General features: G+C 37.6%; 2 protein-coding genes across 3 annotated transcripts; both read left to right on the forward strand.

Moving 5' to 3' along the window:
- Nucleotides 1-1,138: 1,138 nt before the first annotated feature.
- Nucleotides 1,139-12,724, forward strand: cdhr5b (cadherin-related family member 5b). 2 transcript variants are annotated; one of them, XM_079602782.1, is made up of 15 exons: nucleotides 1,139-1,320; nucleotides 2,461-2,636; nucleotides 4,292-4,354; nucleotides 4,454-4,543; nucleotides 4,698-4,787; nucleotides 5,029-5,130; nucleotides 5,213-5,395; nucleotides 5,606-5,696; nucleotides 5,790-5,887; nucleotides 6,202-6,408; nucleotides 7,014-7,127; nucleotides 7,217-7,283; nucleotides 7,560-7,697; nucleotides 9,950-10,125; nucleotides 11,378-12,724. In XM_079602782.1, the coding sequence occupies exons 1-15, from the start codon at nucleotides 1,239-1,241 to the stop codon at nucleotides 11,840-11,842; spliced, it is 2,142 nt and encodes a 713-aa protein (XP_079458908.1). In that variant the 5' UTR covers nucleotides 1,139-1,238; the 3' UTR covers nucleotides 11,843-12,724. The 2 variants fall into 2 exon arrangements, with proteins under 2 accessions (XP_079458908.1, XP_079458909.1); XM_079602783.1 differs by lacking the exon at nucleotides 7,560-7,697 and having other exon boundaries at nucleotides 11,378-12,376.
- On the forward strand, nucleotides 12,505-20,392 carry cyp19a1b (cytochrome P450, family 19, subfamily A, polypeptide 1b). The gene is made up of 10 exons (XM_079602806.1): nucleotides 12,505-12,516; nucleotides 16,444-16,608; nucleotides 16,689-16,839; nucleotides 16,967-17,121; nucleotides 17,198-17,374; nucleotides 17,815-17,929; nucleotides 18,704-18,815; nucleotides 18,896-19,058; nucleotides 19,308-19,549; nucleotides 19,992-20,392. Exons 2-10 carry the CDS (start codon nucleotides 16,464-16,466, stop codon nucleotides 20,256-20,258), a joined length of 1,527 nt encoding a protein of 508 aa, XP_079458932.1. The 5' UTR covers nucleotides 12,505-12,516; nucleotides 16,444-16,463; the 3' UTR covers nucleotides 20,259-20,392.
- Nucleotides 20,393-20,799: the final 407 nt, after the last annotated feature.

A 20,799-nucleotide genomic window follows, 5' to 3' on the forward strand; every position in this document is an offset into this window, starting at 1 on the left:
CTGGTTTATGAATTTAACACTAGACAATAACTTAATGACCCTTCATAAGAGCTTTATGTGAAGCTTTCACATCACTAATGTGACTCACAAGATCATAATTTAATAAAGGCCTACCACCAATCACAGGCTGGAGATTGAATGAGGTGTGGTGATATTTAACTGTTCGTAGTTTTAAAAAAAGCATTTAATCTTATATATCAATAAGCTGTTAATGGTAGCCTATGAATATGGTGCTATCGAAGTGAAGTATCATGGTATCATCTGAGACAATCACAATTATTGCAAGCAAATTTGTGAGGGAAAACCTACCTTTCAAAGCATATTGTGTTTAATTACCCTCAAACTTTTCTTATTGTTTATGGTTTAGCCTACGCACAGAGTTGCTACGAACAGAGTATGCTAATGTGCTGTGGACATGTGTTTTTGAAAGAAGAAATATAAGTATGTCAAGAAAATAATTTATCTTCCTTATCGTGTCTGTCGAGCGCAATAATATAACAAGATAGCCTACGACTACGTATTACAGTAAATGTGAGAGCGAGATTGCTTCAATAAGTTGCTTGCTTGAAGTTTACCGTTACGTAAGTGAAACTAGCTGAAACTAGCTAGCTTATTCGCTCATGCGCACTTGAATTTGTTTTCTAGTGCGGATGATCAACATCCCTCTGTTGACAACGTTTCCAATTATTTATGGCGCTTTTTCATTGAGGAGTAGTTCCTGAATAACATAGAAGCTACATTAGAGTTAAAAACATCTTCAACATTTATATTTATCGCCAAAAAAGTCCAATACAATTCTTCATACTTTTAATTTAAGTTGTATTTTACAATGGATGTGATAACTTCACATTTGAAATTGTATAACATTTTGTAAACAGCGCTGATGGTAGGCTAACCATCAGCACGTAGGCCTACAACTAACAAATATTATTTTGTAAACAAACATCATTCCTCATTGTGGTCATGGAGCAGAATGTGGTCATTCTGTGGAATAGAATGATCTATTAAGAACATTCATGAAGCAGCTGTGTGAATTTCTATGAGACAAAAGTCCACCTGTACTCATCTTTATAGCCAATAAAACTGCATGAGATAAGCGTCCGTCTCAAAGGTTAAGATTGAAGTCTATTCTCACACATTAGCTATCGCTCACAAATGCCTGATGGGAATTTGATTCAGTCAGAACAAAGGGAGTCGTCTTCGATATTCCTTTATTGATCCATCATCTAACAAAAAAAATGGATTTGAGGCCTAGAGAATCTTCTGCTGTTTTCTTTCTCCTGGTGATTTTCACACTCAGCAAGTTTAGTGAAGCGCAAAGTAAGTGATGAACTTTTTTAACTGAAAAATATGGCATAATCAGATCTTTTGTATAGGATAAAACAGTTAGAAATATAAGAATCCGCAGTGATTTGAGAGATGACACGTTACACTGGGGAAAAACATGTAGGCAAGGCCTAGGATCAGATATGAAGATATATTTCCAAAACAGGAAGGAAGACCAATCTTTTTTTTATTTTTTTTATCTTATTAATCTTGAAAATGTTAGGCTAATATTTCAAGTTGTAAGAATTAGTTTCAAGCTGTGCTAGTTATGGCTAATTTAACATCAAGGTAATTTATTTTTTTAAGAACAAGAAATAGTTGATTCAGGAAATTTGTCGATTTTATTATAACACCGACACTCTACAATCATGAGTTATCAATTCTAGCATCAATCATAAATCTTTTACACATTTTAATAATATTAATGATGTTTTATCTGCATATGTTTTACTATGGATACATTTAAAAATGCTTTGCAAATTCTTAAACTAAAATTGTGTTCTTAATTCAAACAGTATCACGAAGCTAACTAAATGTAGCAATTATATAGTGAAAAAAATACCAAAATGTATTTAAAACACATTTATTTAATATACTACAAATCCAATAACATATTTACTGACATTGCTTGAGACTTTCATTGCTTGAGACTTATAAATATTATAATTAAACTTTATTTGGATTATTTATTGCACAATGCACATTTTAATATTAAGCCTAAAATGTGTTTTAAATATCACTATTATTAAGGATAGTATGATTTTTGTATAATATTAGTCTTTAAATGCAAGATATTTAAAGTGAACCTAAAGTATACTAGTTCCATTTTAGCAAAATGAAATATACTTAAGTATCTCTTTAGTTGGACCTCAGGACTATTTCTGGATAACTAAAGTGCATTAAGTACTAAATTATTTGTTCCAATTTAGCAGAATATAAGTATACCAATTTAGTTTACCAAAAGTACAACTGCAGGTAGTACGTTATTTATATTAAGTACATAAATATATATTTGTAGTATACGTCACAAAGTACTGTAAATGTAAATGTATCAAAAACATTTTGGTTTATTTATTTTTCACTAGGGTATTCATGACTATTAATTCTGAATTTCCTTTTCTCTGAATGGGACAGGCATTTGCTCTGCAACTTTCGCAAGTGTTATTAAGGAAAACAACGCAATTAATGCCGTAGTTACAACAATCAGCGCTGAGGACGGTGTTACGGCCAGAATCACTAGTCAAGTTCCAGAGGGTCTCTTCAGCCTTGACGGATACAATCTCATTGCTGTTACTGTGCTGGACTATGAGGTTAATATGAAGAGTCTGTTGTTGTGTTCAACCATTACACTCTAAATGTATCATTTACAATGCTTGTTTTCAGGGGTGTAAAGTACAAAAGTACGTAAGCTACTTCTCAAATCACCATTTATACCTTTTTAACAAAACACTTTTCATTGAAAAATGTACGTAATTCTCATAATGAAATGTCTTCGTACTAAAGGAACACTCCACTTTTTTGGAAATACGCAAATTTTCCAACTCCCCTAGAGTTAAACAGTTGAGTTTTACCCTTTTCGAATCCATTCAGTCGATCTCCGGGTCTGGCGGTAGCACTTTTAGCATAGCTTAGCATAGATCATTGAATCTGATTAGACTGATTTAGCATCTCTCTCAAAAAAATGACATACATTTCTCCTATTTAAAAATTGACTTCTGTAGTTCAATCGTGTACTAAGACTGACAGAAAATGAAAAGTTGCGCTTTTCTAGGCCAAAATGACTAGGAACTATAACGGCGAGAGTTGCCGCGTGCAGTCGGGGAGGAGCTGCAAATGGAGACATGAAGTAGAACACTTTCTGGTTCCCGTAGTAGTGACACTCGTGCTGTGTTTGCATACTTTACCACAGCTGAAGTGAAATAAATGCAATATTTGCCAAATACACAGATGCATTAGAGACATTTTCATTCAATACTTTATGTACTGCTTCATACAGCGTCTTTAAAGCATTTGAAGCATTCACTTTTGAAGCCTAAAGTGGGCGGAGCCGGCCATCGCCATCTTGGCCTCGCGTCATCGCTCGTCACTCCCAGAGAACAGAATATGGGCAAAGAGGAGGAGCTGAGGAGCCTGGCTATCTGAAACCACGCCCACCTAGCGCAACGTTATGGAGTTAGCTCAGGCTTGGGAGCTAATGCTATATACTACTCACAGTAGCAGTAACTTACCAAGTCTGCGACTGCACAGGGCCTCGCGCTAGTGACAGTTGATGATTTAAAATCAGAAAGCCAATTAAAAGGTCCTGTTTATGCCCTTCGAAATATTATTTAGTTAAAAGACATAGCTACAAGTGGGACTGTGTATTGTGATTCTGTACAGCTATTCTGCTAGTTGAAAATGTATTATGCAGTAACTTTACAATATTACTCTGAGTGTGTGTGTGTGACCGTGACTATGTGCATACATGTCAGTCACTCTTTTATTACAGTCTATGGTCTGTCAGCGCGGCATCGCTCGTCAAGTTCGTAGAGAGATTTATTATTCAGTCCATTTTAAATTCTGATTTTGGCCGCATCTCAAATGGGTCAAAACATAGATATTACCTATGAAGTTCAAGTAAATGCGCTAGAAATCCGCGCTCATTCAAGGATGTGCATTTATTGAATGGACGGAGAAACACAGACACCTGCAGGATTTCATCTGACGGCACATAAACATGTTATAATCTGTTCCAGAGCAACGGTATACCGCAGAACGAGAGTAGCCTATATATCTATAGACGTTTTTAAATGTGAAAATGTATGTAGACATTGACAACCGCCAAATAGTACAAAAAAGTTTAGCTTAATTATTTCTCAGTACTTTCACACCCCTACCTGTGTCCTCATTTATGTATAACATTTTAAGGAACCAATTTGCTTAAAATACTCAAATTAACAGACCTTATGTTATGTGATTTTCGTAGACATTTGACGAGGAGAAACCACATGAGGTGCATGTTGAGTGTACAAAAGTTGGTTCTTTTTCCGTAAGTAATGGTGTTTTATTTAAATTAACCTAGAAAATTAATTCTTTCAAATGTTTGCTCTTGAGGTAAACTCCTGCATGTCAAATCTGTGTCTTGTAGACTACACTGACTCTGAGAATAATCGTTGATGATGTGAATGATAATCCACCAGCGTTTGCAAAGAGTCAGTACACACTAAACGTCGATGAGGTACAATGTCAACATCCTGCTGTTATACATCCTTTGCTGATGAACTTTTAATGCTGCCTTTGTTGTACAATTTACTTTAATCATGTTTATTTATCTGCTTTAATTTATCTCATGACCATTTTCAAAATCTGAAAGCTTTTAATGATTTTTGTAGCTAACAAAATTGGAAACCAGTGTTGGCCTAATCACAGCAACTGATCCTGATAAAAGTGATGTACTTTACTACCGTCTGGATTCTCCTGAGGTACGCAACAAAAATCCCAAACAATGTGTATAGAGTTTGTATAGATTGTATTTCATTGTAATCAACCCTAACTACTGTATGTGTTCTGAAATATCTACATTTAAAAATTCTCTTAGAAAATTTCCCTTTAATGTTGGTTACAAATTATTATTGAAATTCCATAGGAATCCTTTTCATTGTCAAATCTGTCTAGTCAAAAACGAGCAATTCTCTCTGAAACAAGGCCTCTGTTCTCTCTCAGGGAGAATTCGGCCTCCTGGCTGATTTCAATGCTAGCATCGTGGTGAAAAAACTTCTGGATTACGACAAAGTTAAAAAAATCACAATGACGCTATATGCACAGGTGAGTTGGTTTGACCTAGGTTTCATTTCCAAAGATGCTTGTTTTCGTATATACAAACAACTTTCATTTGATGACATTTCAGGACACGCAGATTGGATCTACAGCAGAAGTCTCCCACACCGCCTCAACCACCATTGAGGTCAACATCGTAGACATTGACAACCGCCCACCGTGGTTCCAGCCCTGTACAGAAATTGAGTTTGCCACAAGCAAAGTGTGCTTGAACTCTGGTTATGAAGGGACGGTCAAATTAAATGAGCAAGAGGTGGGTATCGGTGAGTTTCCCCAAGGCCAATTCAAACTGCCCCAACAAACACCAACACTTCACACATTATAAAGTTGGCTTGTGGATTTAGAAATATTAGGAAACACCAAAAGTCAATATTCATTGGGGCAGTGTGATTTAGCCTAAAGTGGTGGACTGATCTTGAGTTACAGTGTCAGATGAGCATATGAATGTTTTTGTACACCACAGACAGGTCCTCTGTCCTTGAAGCCAGGACCAGTCATGGCCATAGATGGAGACAAAGGCAGGAACGATGCCATTGGTTACACATTTCTTGAAAGTGAGTTTAAAGTCCTCATGGGTTGAAATAAAGAATTGATGTCCCTCCGAGAAGAGTCGGCAGGTTTTTAATTAGTGAATTTTACGTGTTCAGAAACTGAAGATCCCACATTTCAAATCAACATTGACACCGGGAGCATCACAATGCTGAAACCAGTTGGAAATGCAGAACCGATTGTTCTTACGGTCATGGTGAGATTTAAAAAAAATGGTGTTTTAAATGTTACATGCAATCTAAAGCTTCTTTTGGGAACCATAGTATATCTTCTGTACACTCAGCTCTTTATTGGTTCCATTAAGAACCTTTAACCTTTTTCCATAGTGGAAAACGTTTCTTTAGATTAATAAAATGTTCTTCACACTAAGAGAGAGAGAGAGAGAAAAAAGATTCAAAGTTCAGTGAATTGTGGGGAAAAAAATGGTTCTTCTATTGAATCACTGAAAAAAAAAAAAACATTTTTAAGATTGCAGTTGCGTCCCAAACCAAATTTCCCTGGTTTCCTTAGGCATATCAGAAGGAGAACGCTGATCAGCTTGCCACCACCACAGTCATCCTGAAGGTGGTGATATCCAGCAATCACCCTCCGAAATTTGTGAACCCAAGTTACGAAGGCTTTATCTCAGAGGACGCAGGTGTGGACAGCCTCGTGCTGGAGAGCAAAACGTCCAACAGACCCCTCCGAGTCCAGGCTACCGATGAAGACTTTACTAATGTAAGAACTCAAAAACAAACCGCATTCTGCTCTGTGCATGTGATTGGGAAGTTAGTCTAGATAATAGAAAACACATAGAGCATCAATAGTAAAACATGAGAATAATGAATTTTTGTAAATCATTCGAAAATCATTCATACATGCGAAAATTCTTGGATTGCATTGAATTGTTTGTAAAAACACATTTCCTTGAATCATTGTCATGTTGACCTTAATTGTCTGTAAAAAAAAAAAAGAAGAAGGAAAAAAAGCATTTTATTGAATCGTCTCATTCAGTTCAGTTTTCATAAAACCGTTCTAAATTCTGAATAAACTGAATAGTTTCTAAAACAATTCTAACAAATTGTCGCACTGACTATTGCATTGTTTGCAAAAATGTCTCATTACTGTTGCATTCATTTAAATGTTTGTAAAACAATTCTTACATAAACTCTTGATTGAATTGAAATTGAATTGAAAAAATTAAGGCTAAATTGTTGCGTTCAATTCGATGTTACAATTTACAAAAGAATGGTTTTCGATTGATTTCCACATGTTTTCTGCTCAGGCTTTATAAACGATGCCCAGTGTCGTCATATTTCTGGTGTAAACCGCTGTCTTTGTAGGGCTATAATCCTGACATCAAATTTGAGGTTGTAGACGGTACTGATTTCTCAATTACACCAGAGGGTTTCATACTCATGGCGAAGACGGTTTCCCCTGGCACTGTGAATTTACAAGTAGGAACTTAATATTTTATATAATTGACATTTGCTAATCGTTTGTGTGAGATTTGGAATATTTATGACTATGATTCAATGTGACTCAGATGAGGGTGTTTGACACAAACAATGATGAATCCAGCACCGCTTCTCTTGCGGTGGAGGTCACGCCAGGTAAGACCAGCATGTTATCAAGACAAAACTTCATTATAATAAGGGATAACTCTAGCAGGGTGTGGGCTAATCGTGGTGCTTCTTGGAGGTCCTGGCTTTCAGCAAACAATTGTGTTGAAGCATGTGTGGATGTCTCTATCTAGAGTTCAGCTCAATCCATTTTCATTTCAATCCATTGAAGAGAAACATTCATAAATAGTACAATGCGATTGATTTGGTCCATAAATTAAATAGAAATTTGAATCCGCAAAACTAGTGACACCCTTTTTTCTACAGGGGTTCCCACTACCACACCGGTCACTACTATCATGACTTCGTCCATCATAACAACAGATCAGACCACTAACACACAGCTAACAGCCAGCACCTCCACCTCTCGCCCTGGTGCCCTCACAACTTTACCCCCCAGCACAGGTACACTTATGCTAATCTAACTAGCTTTGCTAAATCTTCTACTGTATGGCCAGTTGCATAAACTTAAAGGACAATTCCGGCGAAAAATGAACCTAGGGGTTAATAACACATGGTTACCGAGTCAATCGTTCAATGTGTTTTCATGATAATCGAATGTAAAGAGTTTTATCTCTAAAAACTGATTAGCTTATAACGCTAGTATATGGGGCATAGAATACAAGTAAAAATAAATTGCTAGTTAATACCACTAACAAGGCTCAAAATAGCCTCACTCTAACACGGTAGCATAATGAGGGTCCCTACATGCAAACCGAATCATTGAGAAGATACTTTATAAAGACAGTACACGTCGCGTATACAGGCAGGAGCCATCTTGGGAAACAGACTCGACCAGTCGAGCCACGAACGCCGTGCTAAGTGAGCTGGTCGATAGGTTTAAGTCACAGTTCAGCTCACGTAGCATGGCGTTCGTGGCCCGACTGGCCTTGTTAGTGGTATTAACTAGCGATTTATTTGTACTTGTATTCGATGCCCCATGTACTAGCGTTATAAGCTAATCAGATTTTAGAGATAAAACTCTTTACATTCGAAAACACATCCCAGAGAACGATTTACTCGGTAACCATGTGTTAATTACCCCTAGGTTAATTTTTCGCCTGAATTGTCCTTTAAGGAGAATTCACTCCATGTCGGACTTACCTTAAATACAAGCGTTCACGTCCTCTTACAACTCGTAATTGCAACTTGTAGAGTTACACTTTATTTTGATAATCCACTTTAGACATTCCACTATACAGTACCTGTCAACTAACTTTCATTAGAGTATTAGTAGACGGTTAGGTTAGGTTTAGGGTTAGTAGTAATAAGTTGATATGTTCTTGGAAAGTTACTTACAGTCAGTAGAAGGTCTGCTGGTGGAGCATCAAAATAAAGTGTTAGCAAATATTAAACAGAGTCTGCTAATACTCTAATGACTGCTAGTTGACACGTCGTAGATGCAAAGTTACTTAGTAGAATGTCTAAAGTGGACTATTAAAATTAAAATGTTTGCATTCTGAAAGTTGCGACTTGTACCACATGACTGCTGTTTACTCCTGGTATGAAGAAGCGTTTTGGTCGATCAGATCACAAGTAGATGACGCTAAATACAGGAGTAAAAGAGGTATAAAACGTTTTGAGCTTGTCCACTTTCGACACTTCCTGAGGGAGTTCTAAACAGCCATAAAAGACCGTCTTCTCTCCGTCTACTGATCTAATGAGTGACATTATAGGAAGAGCTCGAGCCAGACGGTGTTTAAACTTTATCAGCTGAAAACCCAAGTTTGGTTTGAAGACTAAAAACATACCAAGCACAATGTTCTCTCTCCATTCCTGATTTCTTAGACACACTCACAGCGTTCGGCTGGTCTTGTGTCTGTCAGAGCAGAAACTATAAAGCTGATGTTCTGTGTGTGTTTCCGTCGGTCATGTTCATATGTAAATTACACGAGCTTATTATCCATTAGATCGAAAGATCTGAAAAAGCCCATACATTTACTCACACATAGACCCTGCCCTCGAAGAAATCAGGACAGAAGTGGTTAAAAGTGGACAAAAGAGACGGATTAAAACATCAGGTGTAAATGGGAATGCGTCTCCCTCGTCTATTTGTGATCCGATCGACCAAAACACACCTCAATACCAGCTGTAAACAGCCGGGCCTGAGGATGTGAACAGCGCTGAGAACGTCATCTACTCAGTAGATGTAATTACGACATGGCGTGAAAGCAGCATTAGTTCGAACTAGTCTTATTTTTCAAATTCAAATTAGACCCAGGCTATTTACTTTTTTTATGTGACTAACTTAAAAATATTAAATAAGAACAATCTTATTGTTCTTAGTAAGAACAATTACAATCTTATTAAAGAAAAAAAAATGTGATGACTAACTTGTAAGAATTCTAGAAGCATTTTATCCACTGGTGCGTATAATAAAACCGATTTAAAATATTCATGAATGTATCCCGAATGAAATTTACTGAATCAAGGTTGCATGTTTTATGCTGTTGGACACTTTTTGGATGCTGGCTATTAAGGGTGTGCGATAATACTTGTAAAAAACACACACACACATAAAGCATGCAATTCAAAATGATTGAAATTGTGAAATTCCAGCAAAATTAAGCCAGAGCAGTTTGTGTACCATTCTTGAAAACCAAATGAATGTTTACCGTAATCATGGAAAGGCAGTGTTTCTGTGCTCGTGTGCTCAGGAGGACTGCAGGGGAGAGCAGGAGAGTACAGTGCTGGGGAAATGGCGGCTGTAGGGGCGAGTTTGGCTGTGCTTCTCGTTCTCTGCTTGATTGGCATTGGAGTGATGGCGCGCCGCATCAAGGGCCATAACGCAGACTGGAAGAAGCTTTCCGAGGCTAGCATCTTCCGTAGCTCAGTGAGTCTCCATTCTCTTTCATCAAAACACAGAGACAGTTTAGGAATGTTCTTGGTTACGCTCCATTTAGAATGATCGTTGAATAATGTCATTCCATTAATTAAAATTTTCACATTGAATAGTAAAATTGAATGTATTCGCATTCAATTGAAACATCTGTAAAACCCATCTTACGTAAAAAGTCGTACTGATTAGTTAGTTGGTAAGAGCATGAACTGTCACACTGGAACAAGCAAAACATTCATAAATATATTCTAACATGAATTTTTCTGAGCGAATTGAATAGGTCATAAAAGCATTCTACACTGTAAAACAAAATATAATCAATAAGTTATGTTTTACATTGCTTTAACTCGTAAAAAAAAAAAAAAATCTTTAAACAACTTATTTTGATAAGTCATACAAGATTCAACTTTTTTTCCTGCCACATTTGTCTTACAACTGAATCACATCAGTTGTAAAACCCTTTTAAACATAAACTGACATTTTCAAATGTTCGTAAAATTGCTCTCAAGGAACTGTAAGTAAATATTCGGTTTGATTTCTTAAAACCATGCTTAAATTTTCAGATTGAATTGCAAAAGTTGTCCATTAATGTATTGATGTAAATACAAACTGAATCAAATTCTAACATAATTGGTTACATTCAATGTTCATAAAACCATTCTTGTGTAAAATATTGGATAAATCTGAACCGTTCCTAAAGGTATTCTCACATAAACTGTCACATTCAATGTTTCTAAAACTACTTTTCTGATTGAGTTGAATAGTTCATAAAAGTATTCTTCGTAAATTGCTACAAATCAAATCTGTTTTAAAACCCTTTTAACACAAAATGTTATTTAAAATGTTAATAAAAACGCTCATGTTAATTGTTGAATTTAATTGAATAGCTTATAAAAGCAGATTTGAATAGTTCGTAGAAGCATTTTCACGTCAATTGTCAAATTAAATTAAATTTTCATATTGAATTGCAAAAATAGTAAATAAATGTATTGATGTAAATACAAACTGAATCAAATTCTAACATAATTGGTTACATTCAATTGGTCATAAAACTGCAATTGCGCTACATCAAACTTAATAAAGACAATTTTTATGAGAACTGGTTTAGACCAGTTTGAACCGGCTTAAATTCCAATACGAACCGCACATTCAAATGTAAATATGTTTGTAATTTGTTCTAGAGTCTAAAAGTTAATGATAGTACTATATTATATATACAATATTATAGTATGTTTTGTTTTCACAGCTTGGTGGGGGTTCGGGTGGTCCTAAGGAGGGAATGCAGTACAGCAATGATGGCTTCCAGCATGATGAGGATTCTGGGAGTGTGAACTCGAAGTTAGCGGCACACCTGGAGAATAAACTGGAGTCTGGGATGAGACGCGGGCCACCGCAGGAGAACACGACCCGCAGCGCCGCCCCCGTTCCCCACACCAGCAGCACCAGTCCTCCACCCGACACCAGCAGCCTGGCTGATTCAGAGACCATCGACGGCGAGAAGGAAGTCAAACCAATCCTGACCAAAGAGCGGCGCGCTGAGGAGGGCTACAAAGCGGTGTGGTTTAAGACAGACATCGACCCCAACACCAAAGAGGACGTGGTCATCATTCCCGACACTGGGGAAGCGGACGGAGACCAGGAGGAGGATGAGGACAGCGAGGACGAGGACAACCTAAGAACTGACATGGATTCGGAAGATGAGGAAATTTGACATGGATGATTTCCTTTTTCATATTCCTTTCTGTTAATAAGTCTGTAAATAATGCTTCACAAAATGAACTTAATTTTCAGTATCTAGCAAAACGAAGTCAACATGAAATCAAAGACCCTGTTTTCTTACACACACACACACACACACACACACACACACACACACACACACACACACGTTTATGTTAGATGCGATTAATCTCTTTGACAGCACTATATGTTCTTGTTTTTGTGTGAATGATTCATCAGTGCACAGTATTCTGAAGAAAAAAAAGAGAGAGTATTTTATGAATATAATAACTTAATATCACTCAGAAATACATTGAATTATGGAAGTAAAATGGGCTGTGAACCGTTTCATGTTGACTTAGTGCCATGTACAAAAAATAAGGTTACTTTATATATATAAAGTCCACTTCAGGACTAGTTTTTTTTTTCTTTCACTGTAAATTGTTTGATTTTAGTTCTTTGTAGAAATCAATCAACTGCAAAACATGAGAAAAAAAAAACAGAATAAACTCTACAATATTTACTTATAGCTAGAGTCATTTTTACACCACGGGCATTACCAAATGCCAAATAATGATTGGTTATCATGGTTTATCGTTAGTTGACTACACAGGCGAAAGCATTTATGAATTCACTACACTGATAATCAAATCTCTGGCCTGTATGGTGAGACATTTGCTATAACAACCTTTTGACGTAAACTGTTTATTTGTGTGTTTGTGACGTTGCAGTGGACTTCTGCCCTTTACCATAACACTGATCATAAATTATTTTATAATAACTTAGATAAGCTTTAATGATTAACCTGAGAACTGTCACATGTGATGTAAATGCTGTATTGTTAGTTTGCATGCCGTTATATAATCTATACGTCAAACAAACACACCGACACAGATCTTGTTCTTTTTTGGGGGAACCATTAAGTCCAAGTTTTCGTGTTGCACTGGTTGATTAGATCTCAGACCAATGAAAGTTAATCTTAAGAGGCTCAGTTATATCCCAAAATTAGCCTTGTTTTGGATGTAGGCCTACCAGATACAGTAGTATAGTTTGAAGTACTATGGTTTCAAGTCCGTATTTGCAAGGAACAGATCCATCTTCAGGGACAACTGCCTCAAAACATAGCCTAGACCTCATCTAATAAAAAAAGTGATGACAAAGAAAATCCTTCTGGAAGCGAAGTGCACTAATTGAATTGCATTGACAGTAAGAATGCACTAGGGTTTAATTAATAGCCCACTAATTAAAGGGTTATGTTGACCGCATGTCATAGCCTAATTAACGAGATGACAACACGTAACGTTCTTTTCTGAGCTGAATTATGCATTTCTATGGCAACACTAACTGCAGTCAGGTAGTACAAGTCGGAGATCTCAGAAAATTCAGAGTTTACAATTTGTAGTTACGAGTCCTACAACGAGAACGCTTTTAACAAGTCGGAATCTCGTAATTCCGACATGGCGTGGACGTAGGCTATACGCATATTATAGTTAAGTAAAACCGTAAATAGTTTTGTTAACTGAAATAAAACAAATATTAAAAACGTAAAATTTATTTCAAAACAACATAGTTTTCTTCTGTGGTGGATCCGATAATGTGCAATCCTTAATAAAATATGCTTCTTATGATGCAGTGAATCAAATAAATAAATAATAAATATTGATTTGAGAATATATAATTTCGTTTTTTTGCTTATGAAAAAGTCATTTACACATGAATCCAGTGTAAAAAAATCCAGTCAAATGCAATGAACAATTTTAATTTATATATTCTCTTACCGGATCAATGTTGCAAGGACTCCTGAGTGACAGAGGATTTTGGTATTCGTTTGTGATAAAACTTCCTGAGGTAATTTTTCTCACTGAAGGTTTTTCTTGTGTTTCTATGAAAAGTGAGAAGCCACAAATTACAAGAATAGACTGCTGAGAATGTGTGTTTCCACAAACACCAGTGAAATAAACAAAAATATAATGGTGACCAATCAAAATTGGTATAACAGAGAGCCATTTAATTATTCCGATCATTACATAAGAGATTTCAATGAACATGTCACTTTAAGTGAGACAGCATGTCTTATTGTGAACTCAATCTTGGACTCCACTTGCAAAAAACACCTTGATTAGATTCCAGTTTAAATGGAAGCAAGTTCGTAAGGTTCACGGCATAAAATGTATTCTTACAATGAGCGCTCGCATATCTTAGGCAACATTGTCTCACATCTTTGGTAGATAAAAGCTCATTCACTCCTGCAGTTCTGGGTCAATCTGACCTGCTTTTATTAAAGGCCCTTCAGAGAATGAATGACAGCGGATTTGGAACCAAGACAAAAGGTCAATAAACCTCTGAAAAAAACAACAAGTGGGGGAAAAGATGTGTGTTTGGCATGAAAGACCTAACATTGCCCATTTGATGCGGTTTTATTCTGGAGAGTAAGAAAGGCTCCGTAATTGTTTCATTGTTCGGTCTGGACATGTCCGGTGGACTGCTTTGGGCTTTCAATGGCACTTTACAAGCAAAATCAAGGGTGTATCCTGGCAACTGGGGATTTTAAACAGCTTTAAAACTTGGGGAAAGAATATATATTGGGGTAAAGCTACTGAACTTCGGCATGATGGGAGCATGCAAACGGCAAGACTGAGTTATACTGAACGGTACATTTAGAAATGAAACGGATGCAGATCTAAAGAGGTGAGTGTGTTTGTAATATTACTCCAATGGAAGTCCATTTATTCAGATGATGCTAATTCAATAGGTTGAGCTGGAATTTCTCTGCTGGACTGATGGTTTCTCTGAAATCAAATTAAGTTTTCATATGGTTTATTGAAGTACAGGACACATCAAAGCTCTGGCATAATGACTTTTGAAACCAATTCAAGGGCATGAATAATGTTTTATGAGGTTTTTCAGCTTATGAAATTTGATTGTGTACTTTGATGTTTCTTCTCTGCCCGTCCAAAAAAAAAAGTCGCTGTTTGGATTTAAATAGGCAAATGCTTAAGATTGGATCATTATGTTTCTAGGATGTTATATGTTTGGGAACAGTTGTTCTAACCCTAATTGATGGAGTGTGTAGCTTTTAATTTCTTAAACAACCATGTAGGAAGACACATCATGGCCATATTCCAGGATGTCAAGATTAATCAGGCTCAAACTGTGAAAGAATGGTTGTGAGTCCAGATCTTAAATTCACTGAAAGTCTTTGGGATGTGCTGGAGGAGACTCTACAGAGTGCTGGACTCTTGCATTATCAATACAAGATCTTTTTGGTCAAGATATTGACAATGCAAGACTCAAGCAATAGAACCGGGCAACTCTAGCAATGTGGTCTGTGAAATTTAAGGTTTCTGACTGTCCTTGATGGAGTTATGGGTGATGAACCTAGCTGAATGGAGAAGTTGTGATGAAGTGTTGGATTGGCCGAGACCACAACCCACTCTGTTTTCGCAAGGTTGAGTTGAAGGTGGTGGTCCTCCATCCAGCAAGAAATGTCTGTCAGTCAGGCCTAGATGCGAGCAGCTACTGTCAGATCCTCTGGCTAGAATGAAAGGTTGAGTCGTGTGTCGACAGCATAACAGTGATGGAAAAAAAACATGTTTGAGAATGAAAGATCCTAGTGATGACATGCAGATGGAGAAGAGAAGTGGTCCAAGCACTGAGCCCTGAGGCACCCCAGTAGCTAAATATTACGACTTAGACACCTCACCCCTCCACGATACCCTAAAGGACATGAGAGGTAAGACTTGAACCAATTGAGTGTGGTTTTGAAGATGCCCTTTGTCATGAGGATTGACAGGAGGATCTGGTGGTTAACTGTCAAAAAAAAAAAAAAAAAAAAAAAAAAAAGTACTGAGGATTTGAAAGCTGCTCTTGCCAGTCTCAGAGCTTCAATAACCGAGAACATGGCAGTCTCAGTTGAGTGGCCGCTTTTTGTCCAGGAGGTTGTTCTGTGTGAGAAAGGTAGAGAAAGACAGAATGGTCTCACATTAAACTCAAACAAATGGGGAGACATTCTTCAGCTACTCATTAACTGTTTGAAGCCATTAACATGGAGTGGAACAACACTGACTCTTCTTCCTGTAAAAATGCTGTCTGCAATTTTACCCACAGCTTTAACATTTAAAGAAAACAAAGGGGAAGTCTATTCAGTGCTAAGTGAATAGTGCTAACACTAATCACTCCATTGCAACACTTGAATGACGAGTGACGTCTGCCTAGACACTTCACTGACCCACATACATGACGTCAGCGTCATGTCAGTGATTCACAACTAAAATACCCAGAATACCTTGTTTTGGCAAAGTTCTAGAGTAGCATGTATCCTTAGTAGAGAGAAGATCTTCAGAATACATCACAACAAGCTCTGTGGACAAAATATATCCAAGAGGGCGGATAAAACTTAGAGGAATGTTGATATTTTTCAATGCAAAGTATAAATTAATATAGTTAAAAAAGCATATTTTACACAAAAATCATGCCATTTACTTTTACAGTTAAGACTATTACATCATCAGCTTAGCAACATGCTAAAAGCAAACTATTGCAGTGTATACAGTGCAGTTTCCAATATTTTAAAATACTTCAATATATATTTAGGTGCATCTGTAGATGACTTGATGATGGAGCAGGTCATTGAGGGTACGGTAAACATCGCCGCTGCGGTGCAGGGAACGCTACTGGTGCTGACGGGAACGTTACTGCTGATTCTGCTGCACAGAATATTTAGAGAAAACAACTGGAAGAACCAATCAGCAGTCCCGGGTGAGTTAAAACCAATCAGATTCACTGGGAGCAACCTACCAACTGGTTCCACTAGGTGTGATGTGCTTGGTGTTTGTCAGGTCCCGGCTGGTGGTTGGGTCTCGGCCCGGTTCTGAGCTATAGTAGGTTCCTGTGGATGGGGATTGGCACTGCATGCAACTACTACAACGAAAAATATGGCAGCATTGCTCGGGTTTGGATCAACGGAGAAGAGACCGTTATACTCAGCAAGCAAGTTCTCAAAATCTCATCTGTCTAAGAAATTATTGCAGATTTAGACTCTCTTTATATTCATATAATATATAGTCTATTTTGGATGGGGTCAAAATTTAGTGTAAAAAAGCTAAAACTGTTTCAGGTCCTCCGCCGTGTATCATGTTCTGAAGAGCAATAATTACATCGGGAGGTTTGCCAGCACAAAAGGTCTGCAGTGCATTGGCATGTTTGAACAAGGCATCATCTTCAACAGCAACATCACACTGTGGAAGAAAGTGAGAACATATTTCACCAAAGGTGGGTGTTATTCACTGGTCTCAGATTAGTTCCTACAGAGAATCATGCAGAATCTATTGTTTATGTGTTTGTGTAGCTCTTACAGGTCCAGGTCTCCAGAAGTCAGTAGATGTGTGCGTCAGCGCCACCAACAAACAGCTTGACGTCCTGCAGGAGTTCACGGACTGCTCAGGACACGTGGACGTGCTCAATCTTCTGCGCTGTATCGTGGTGGACGTTTCCAATAAACTCTTCCTAAAAATCCCACTGAATGGTCAATACAAGCATTTGATTATTATTATTCTTTCAGTCTGATTATATTGGTTACCAAAGGAGAAGGCTGTAAAACCCTTGAGAATGCTGTGAAATTATATAACCTTGATACTTAAGATCAATATGGATGACCTTAGAAAGTTATAGATAAATGTTCAAATAAATGTTCTTTATTAGCATCTATGGTTCAATTAACAACCTTTAACAACCATCAAATCTTTCCATTCCTCAAAAGGTTCTTTATAGTGGAAAAAATAGAGTATTAAAATGTTCTTCACAATAAGGAAAGATGGTTCTTTTAAGAATGTCCATTGAAAGGTTCTTTGGGGAAACAAAAATGGTTATTTTATGGCATCACTGAAGATTTTTTTTATAATTTTGGAACCATTATTTATAGAATGTAAGATCACTAACTTCTCTCTTTATACGTGTTCAATGCAGAGAAAGACTTGCTGATAAAGATCCATCGGTATTTCAGTACCTGGCAGACAGTTCTCATACAGCCAGATGTTTTCTTCAGACTGGACTTTGTGTACAAAAAACACCACCTGGCAGCGTGAGTCCACCTCAGACTTAACTGAATTTATCCTTTGTATATGAAAAAAAAAAAGTTTAACCAAAACAACCATTTTACACACTCTCTGACCTGTAGAAGTGACCTTTTGCAATTTTTGCTACTGCACCTTTAAGGATTATGCAAATGTTCTCTACTTTGATTGGTGGACATTTTTCTATGTGAAATGAGCAAGAACAATTACTTACAGCTTGTGGGTTTGCCGTTGCCATATTGGCACTGCTCAGATTTTTGTAGATCAGGGGTTCTCAACTCTGGCCCTCGAGATCCACTTTCCTGCCGAGTTTTGCTCCAACCCGAATCATATACCTTAACAAGCTAATCAAGGTATTCAGGATTACTAGAAAGTTACAGGTAGAAGAGTTTGATCAAAGTTAGTGCTAAACTCTGGACCTCGAGGACCAGGAGATTCGAGAACCCCTGATGATGTAGATCGTAGTTTGAAGGAATGGTCATTTTTGGCAAGTGAATGTTTACAGTTAAAGGCCCTGTGAGCAATTTTTTGCATGTATTCTGGTAACAGCAAAAAAAGAAAAAAGTAATTTTATCAAGAATTTTGCACATTTGAACATGATTTGGAGGCCATTTTGAAAAAGGGCATGTGGTTGAAAGGATTGGGTGGTTTCATTTGGTGGCAGAAATTCAGAAATCACTAAAAGCACCATGAAATCTTTACGTAGTACTTTTATTTAAAAAAAATATCTAGATTAATCTCTTTTTTTTCATGCATCCCCTTTAAGAAGTATTTTCTTGCAGAAAAGAGCTGCAGGATGAAATGGAAAAGCTTGTGGAGCAGAAGCGACAGGCCATCAATAACACGGAGAAGCTGGATGAGACGGACTTCGCAACGGACCTTATATTTGCTCAGGTGTGTTCACAAACACGTACTCTTCATTTGTGTACCCTCTCCAACATTAAAGCAACAGAACGTGTTAACTGTGTCTGTAGAATCACGGCGAGCTGTGTGCGGATGACGTGAGGCAGTGTGTGCTGGAGATGGTGATCGCCGCTCCAGACACGCTCTCCATCAGTCTGTTCTTCATGCTTCTGCTACTGAAGCAGAACTCCGCCGTGGAAGAGCAGATAGTACAGGAGATACGGTCTCAGATAGGTACAGTAAACCTTTCACAAGACCATTCAATCTAATGCAGGTTTAAGGTGGTCAACATGGTGATTGGAACATGGTAGCTAGGCCCAAGATGGTCTACCAGGTCAGTCTTGGCCTCAACAGCTAGTAGTCCAATCTAGACCAGCTAGAAGCCATCAGAAACTGGTTTTAACTGAATTTTCCATAAGAAGTGATACTTTGTGTATGCTAAAAGATGTACATCACTATCACTCATCTTTCTTGTCCTCTCAGGTGAGCGGGACGTACAGTCGGCCGACCTGCAGAACCTGAACGTACTAGAGCGCTTCATCAAGGAGTCTCTGAGGTTCCATCCGGTGGTGGACTTCATCATGAGGCGGGCTCTGGAGGATGACCACATCGATGGCTACCGGGTGGCAAAGGGGACAAACCTCATCCTGAACATCGGACGCATGCACAAGTCCGAGTTCTTCAAAAACCCTAATGAATTCAACTTGGAGAACTTTGAGAACAGCGTAAGTACTGGGAGAATCAGATGTTTAAGATTAAACAATCATACAAACATGGATATAAAGGTTTTTTTCTGCATAAATTGGTGCATTTCTAGACTTTAGACCAATTATTCATACTCTTTCACAAATATCCAAATAAGTTGTACATTTTTCCAATAACAGAGTGAACAATACTGATCTGTGAAACTAGAAAATAAGCATATTCTGGAGGGAAAGTGAAAATATAAGTGAAATCTCAAATATCCTTCAAAAAAGTACCATGGTATAATAAAAAAGTAGCCTATTACATGTTTTTTTGACTATCTATCTATCTTTTTTTTTTTTTGGTCTTGGGAACTAGCTCAAACAAAACAAGTTTAAGTTGCTTTATATATGAAAATGGGTATTACCATATAATAGCATTACTTTACTATGGTAAATTCATTACTCTCTACTTCTCTCTCAGGTTCCCAGTCGTTACTTCCAGCCGTTCGGCTGTGGCCCGCGGGCCTGCGTTGGGAAGCACATAGCCATGGTTATGACGAAGGCCATCCTGGTGACTCTGTTGTCGAGGTTCACGGTTTGTCCTCGTCACGGCTGCACCATCAGCACCATCAAACAGACCAACAACCTCTCCATGCAGCCCGTAGAAGAGGATCCCGACTGCCTGGCCATGCGCTTCATCCCGCGAGCTCTGAACATCAGCGGAGAAACGACGGACAGCCAAACCTGAGAGCGACAGACGCAAATCACATCCCGGTGTTATTTTTTCCACTATTTTTATACTATTTTGATATACAGAAGAAAAAACACATGAATAAACGTTTATAGGTGCACGGAGTAATGTCCTTTTACCTAAAAGCTTTACACTGGGTCATCACATTAAGATTACGTTACTATTTTTTTAGGCAATTTGACTTAATAAACACAAACTACAGTTGAACTTACCTCAAACTTAATGTCGCAAACACGCGGTAACATCACACACAGGTATTATATGGGTGTCAACATAGACATAATGACTTTGTGCACCTTTAAAGTGTTCTAGCTAGTTTAAAAAAAGCAAACACAAGAAAAGTAGTTTGTTGACAGGCAATGGTAAAGACAACAAAACCATTTGAATGATCTGGTTAATCATGTGTACTGATCTTTACAGTGTAGCCTACTAATCTACTGTACAGAACTTTAACACATGTGTTAAGTGATTATAGAAATAGTTCTTGTACCTTATTTTTTACTGTAGTTAGTCTGTATACATCCGTAGTGCAGCATCC

This window comes from Phoxinus phoxinus, assembly GCF_949152265.1.
Source record: "Phoxinus phoxinus genome assembly, chromosome: 25".
NCBI classification, from domain to species: Eukaryota; Metazoa; Chordata; class Actinopteri; order Cypriniformes; family Leuciscidae; genus Phoxinus; species Phoxinus phoxinus.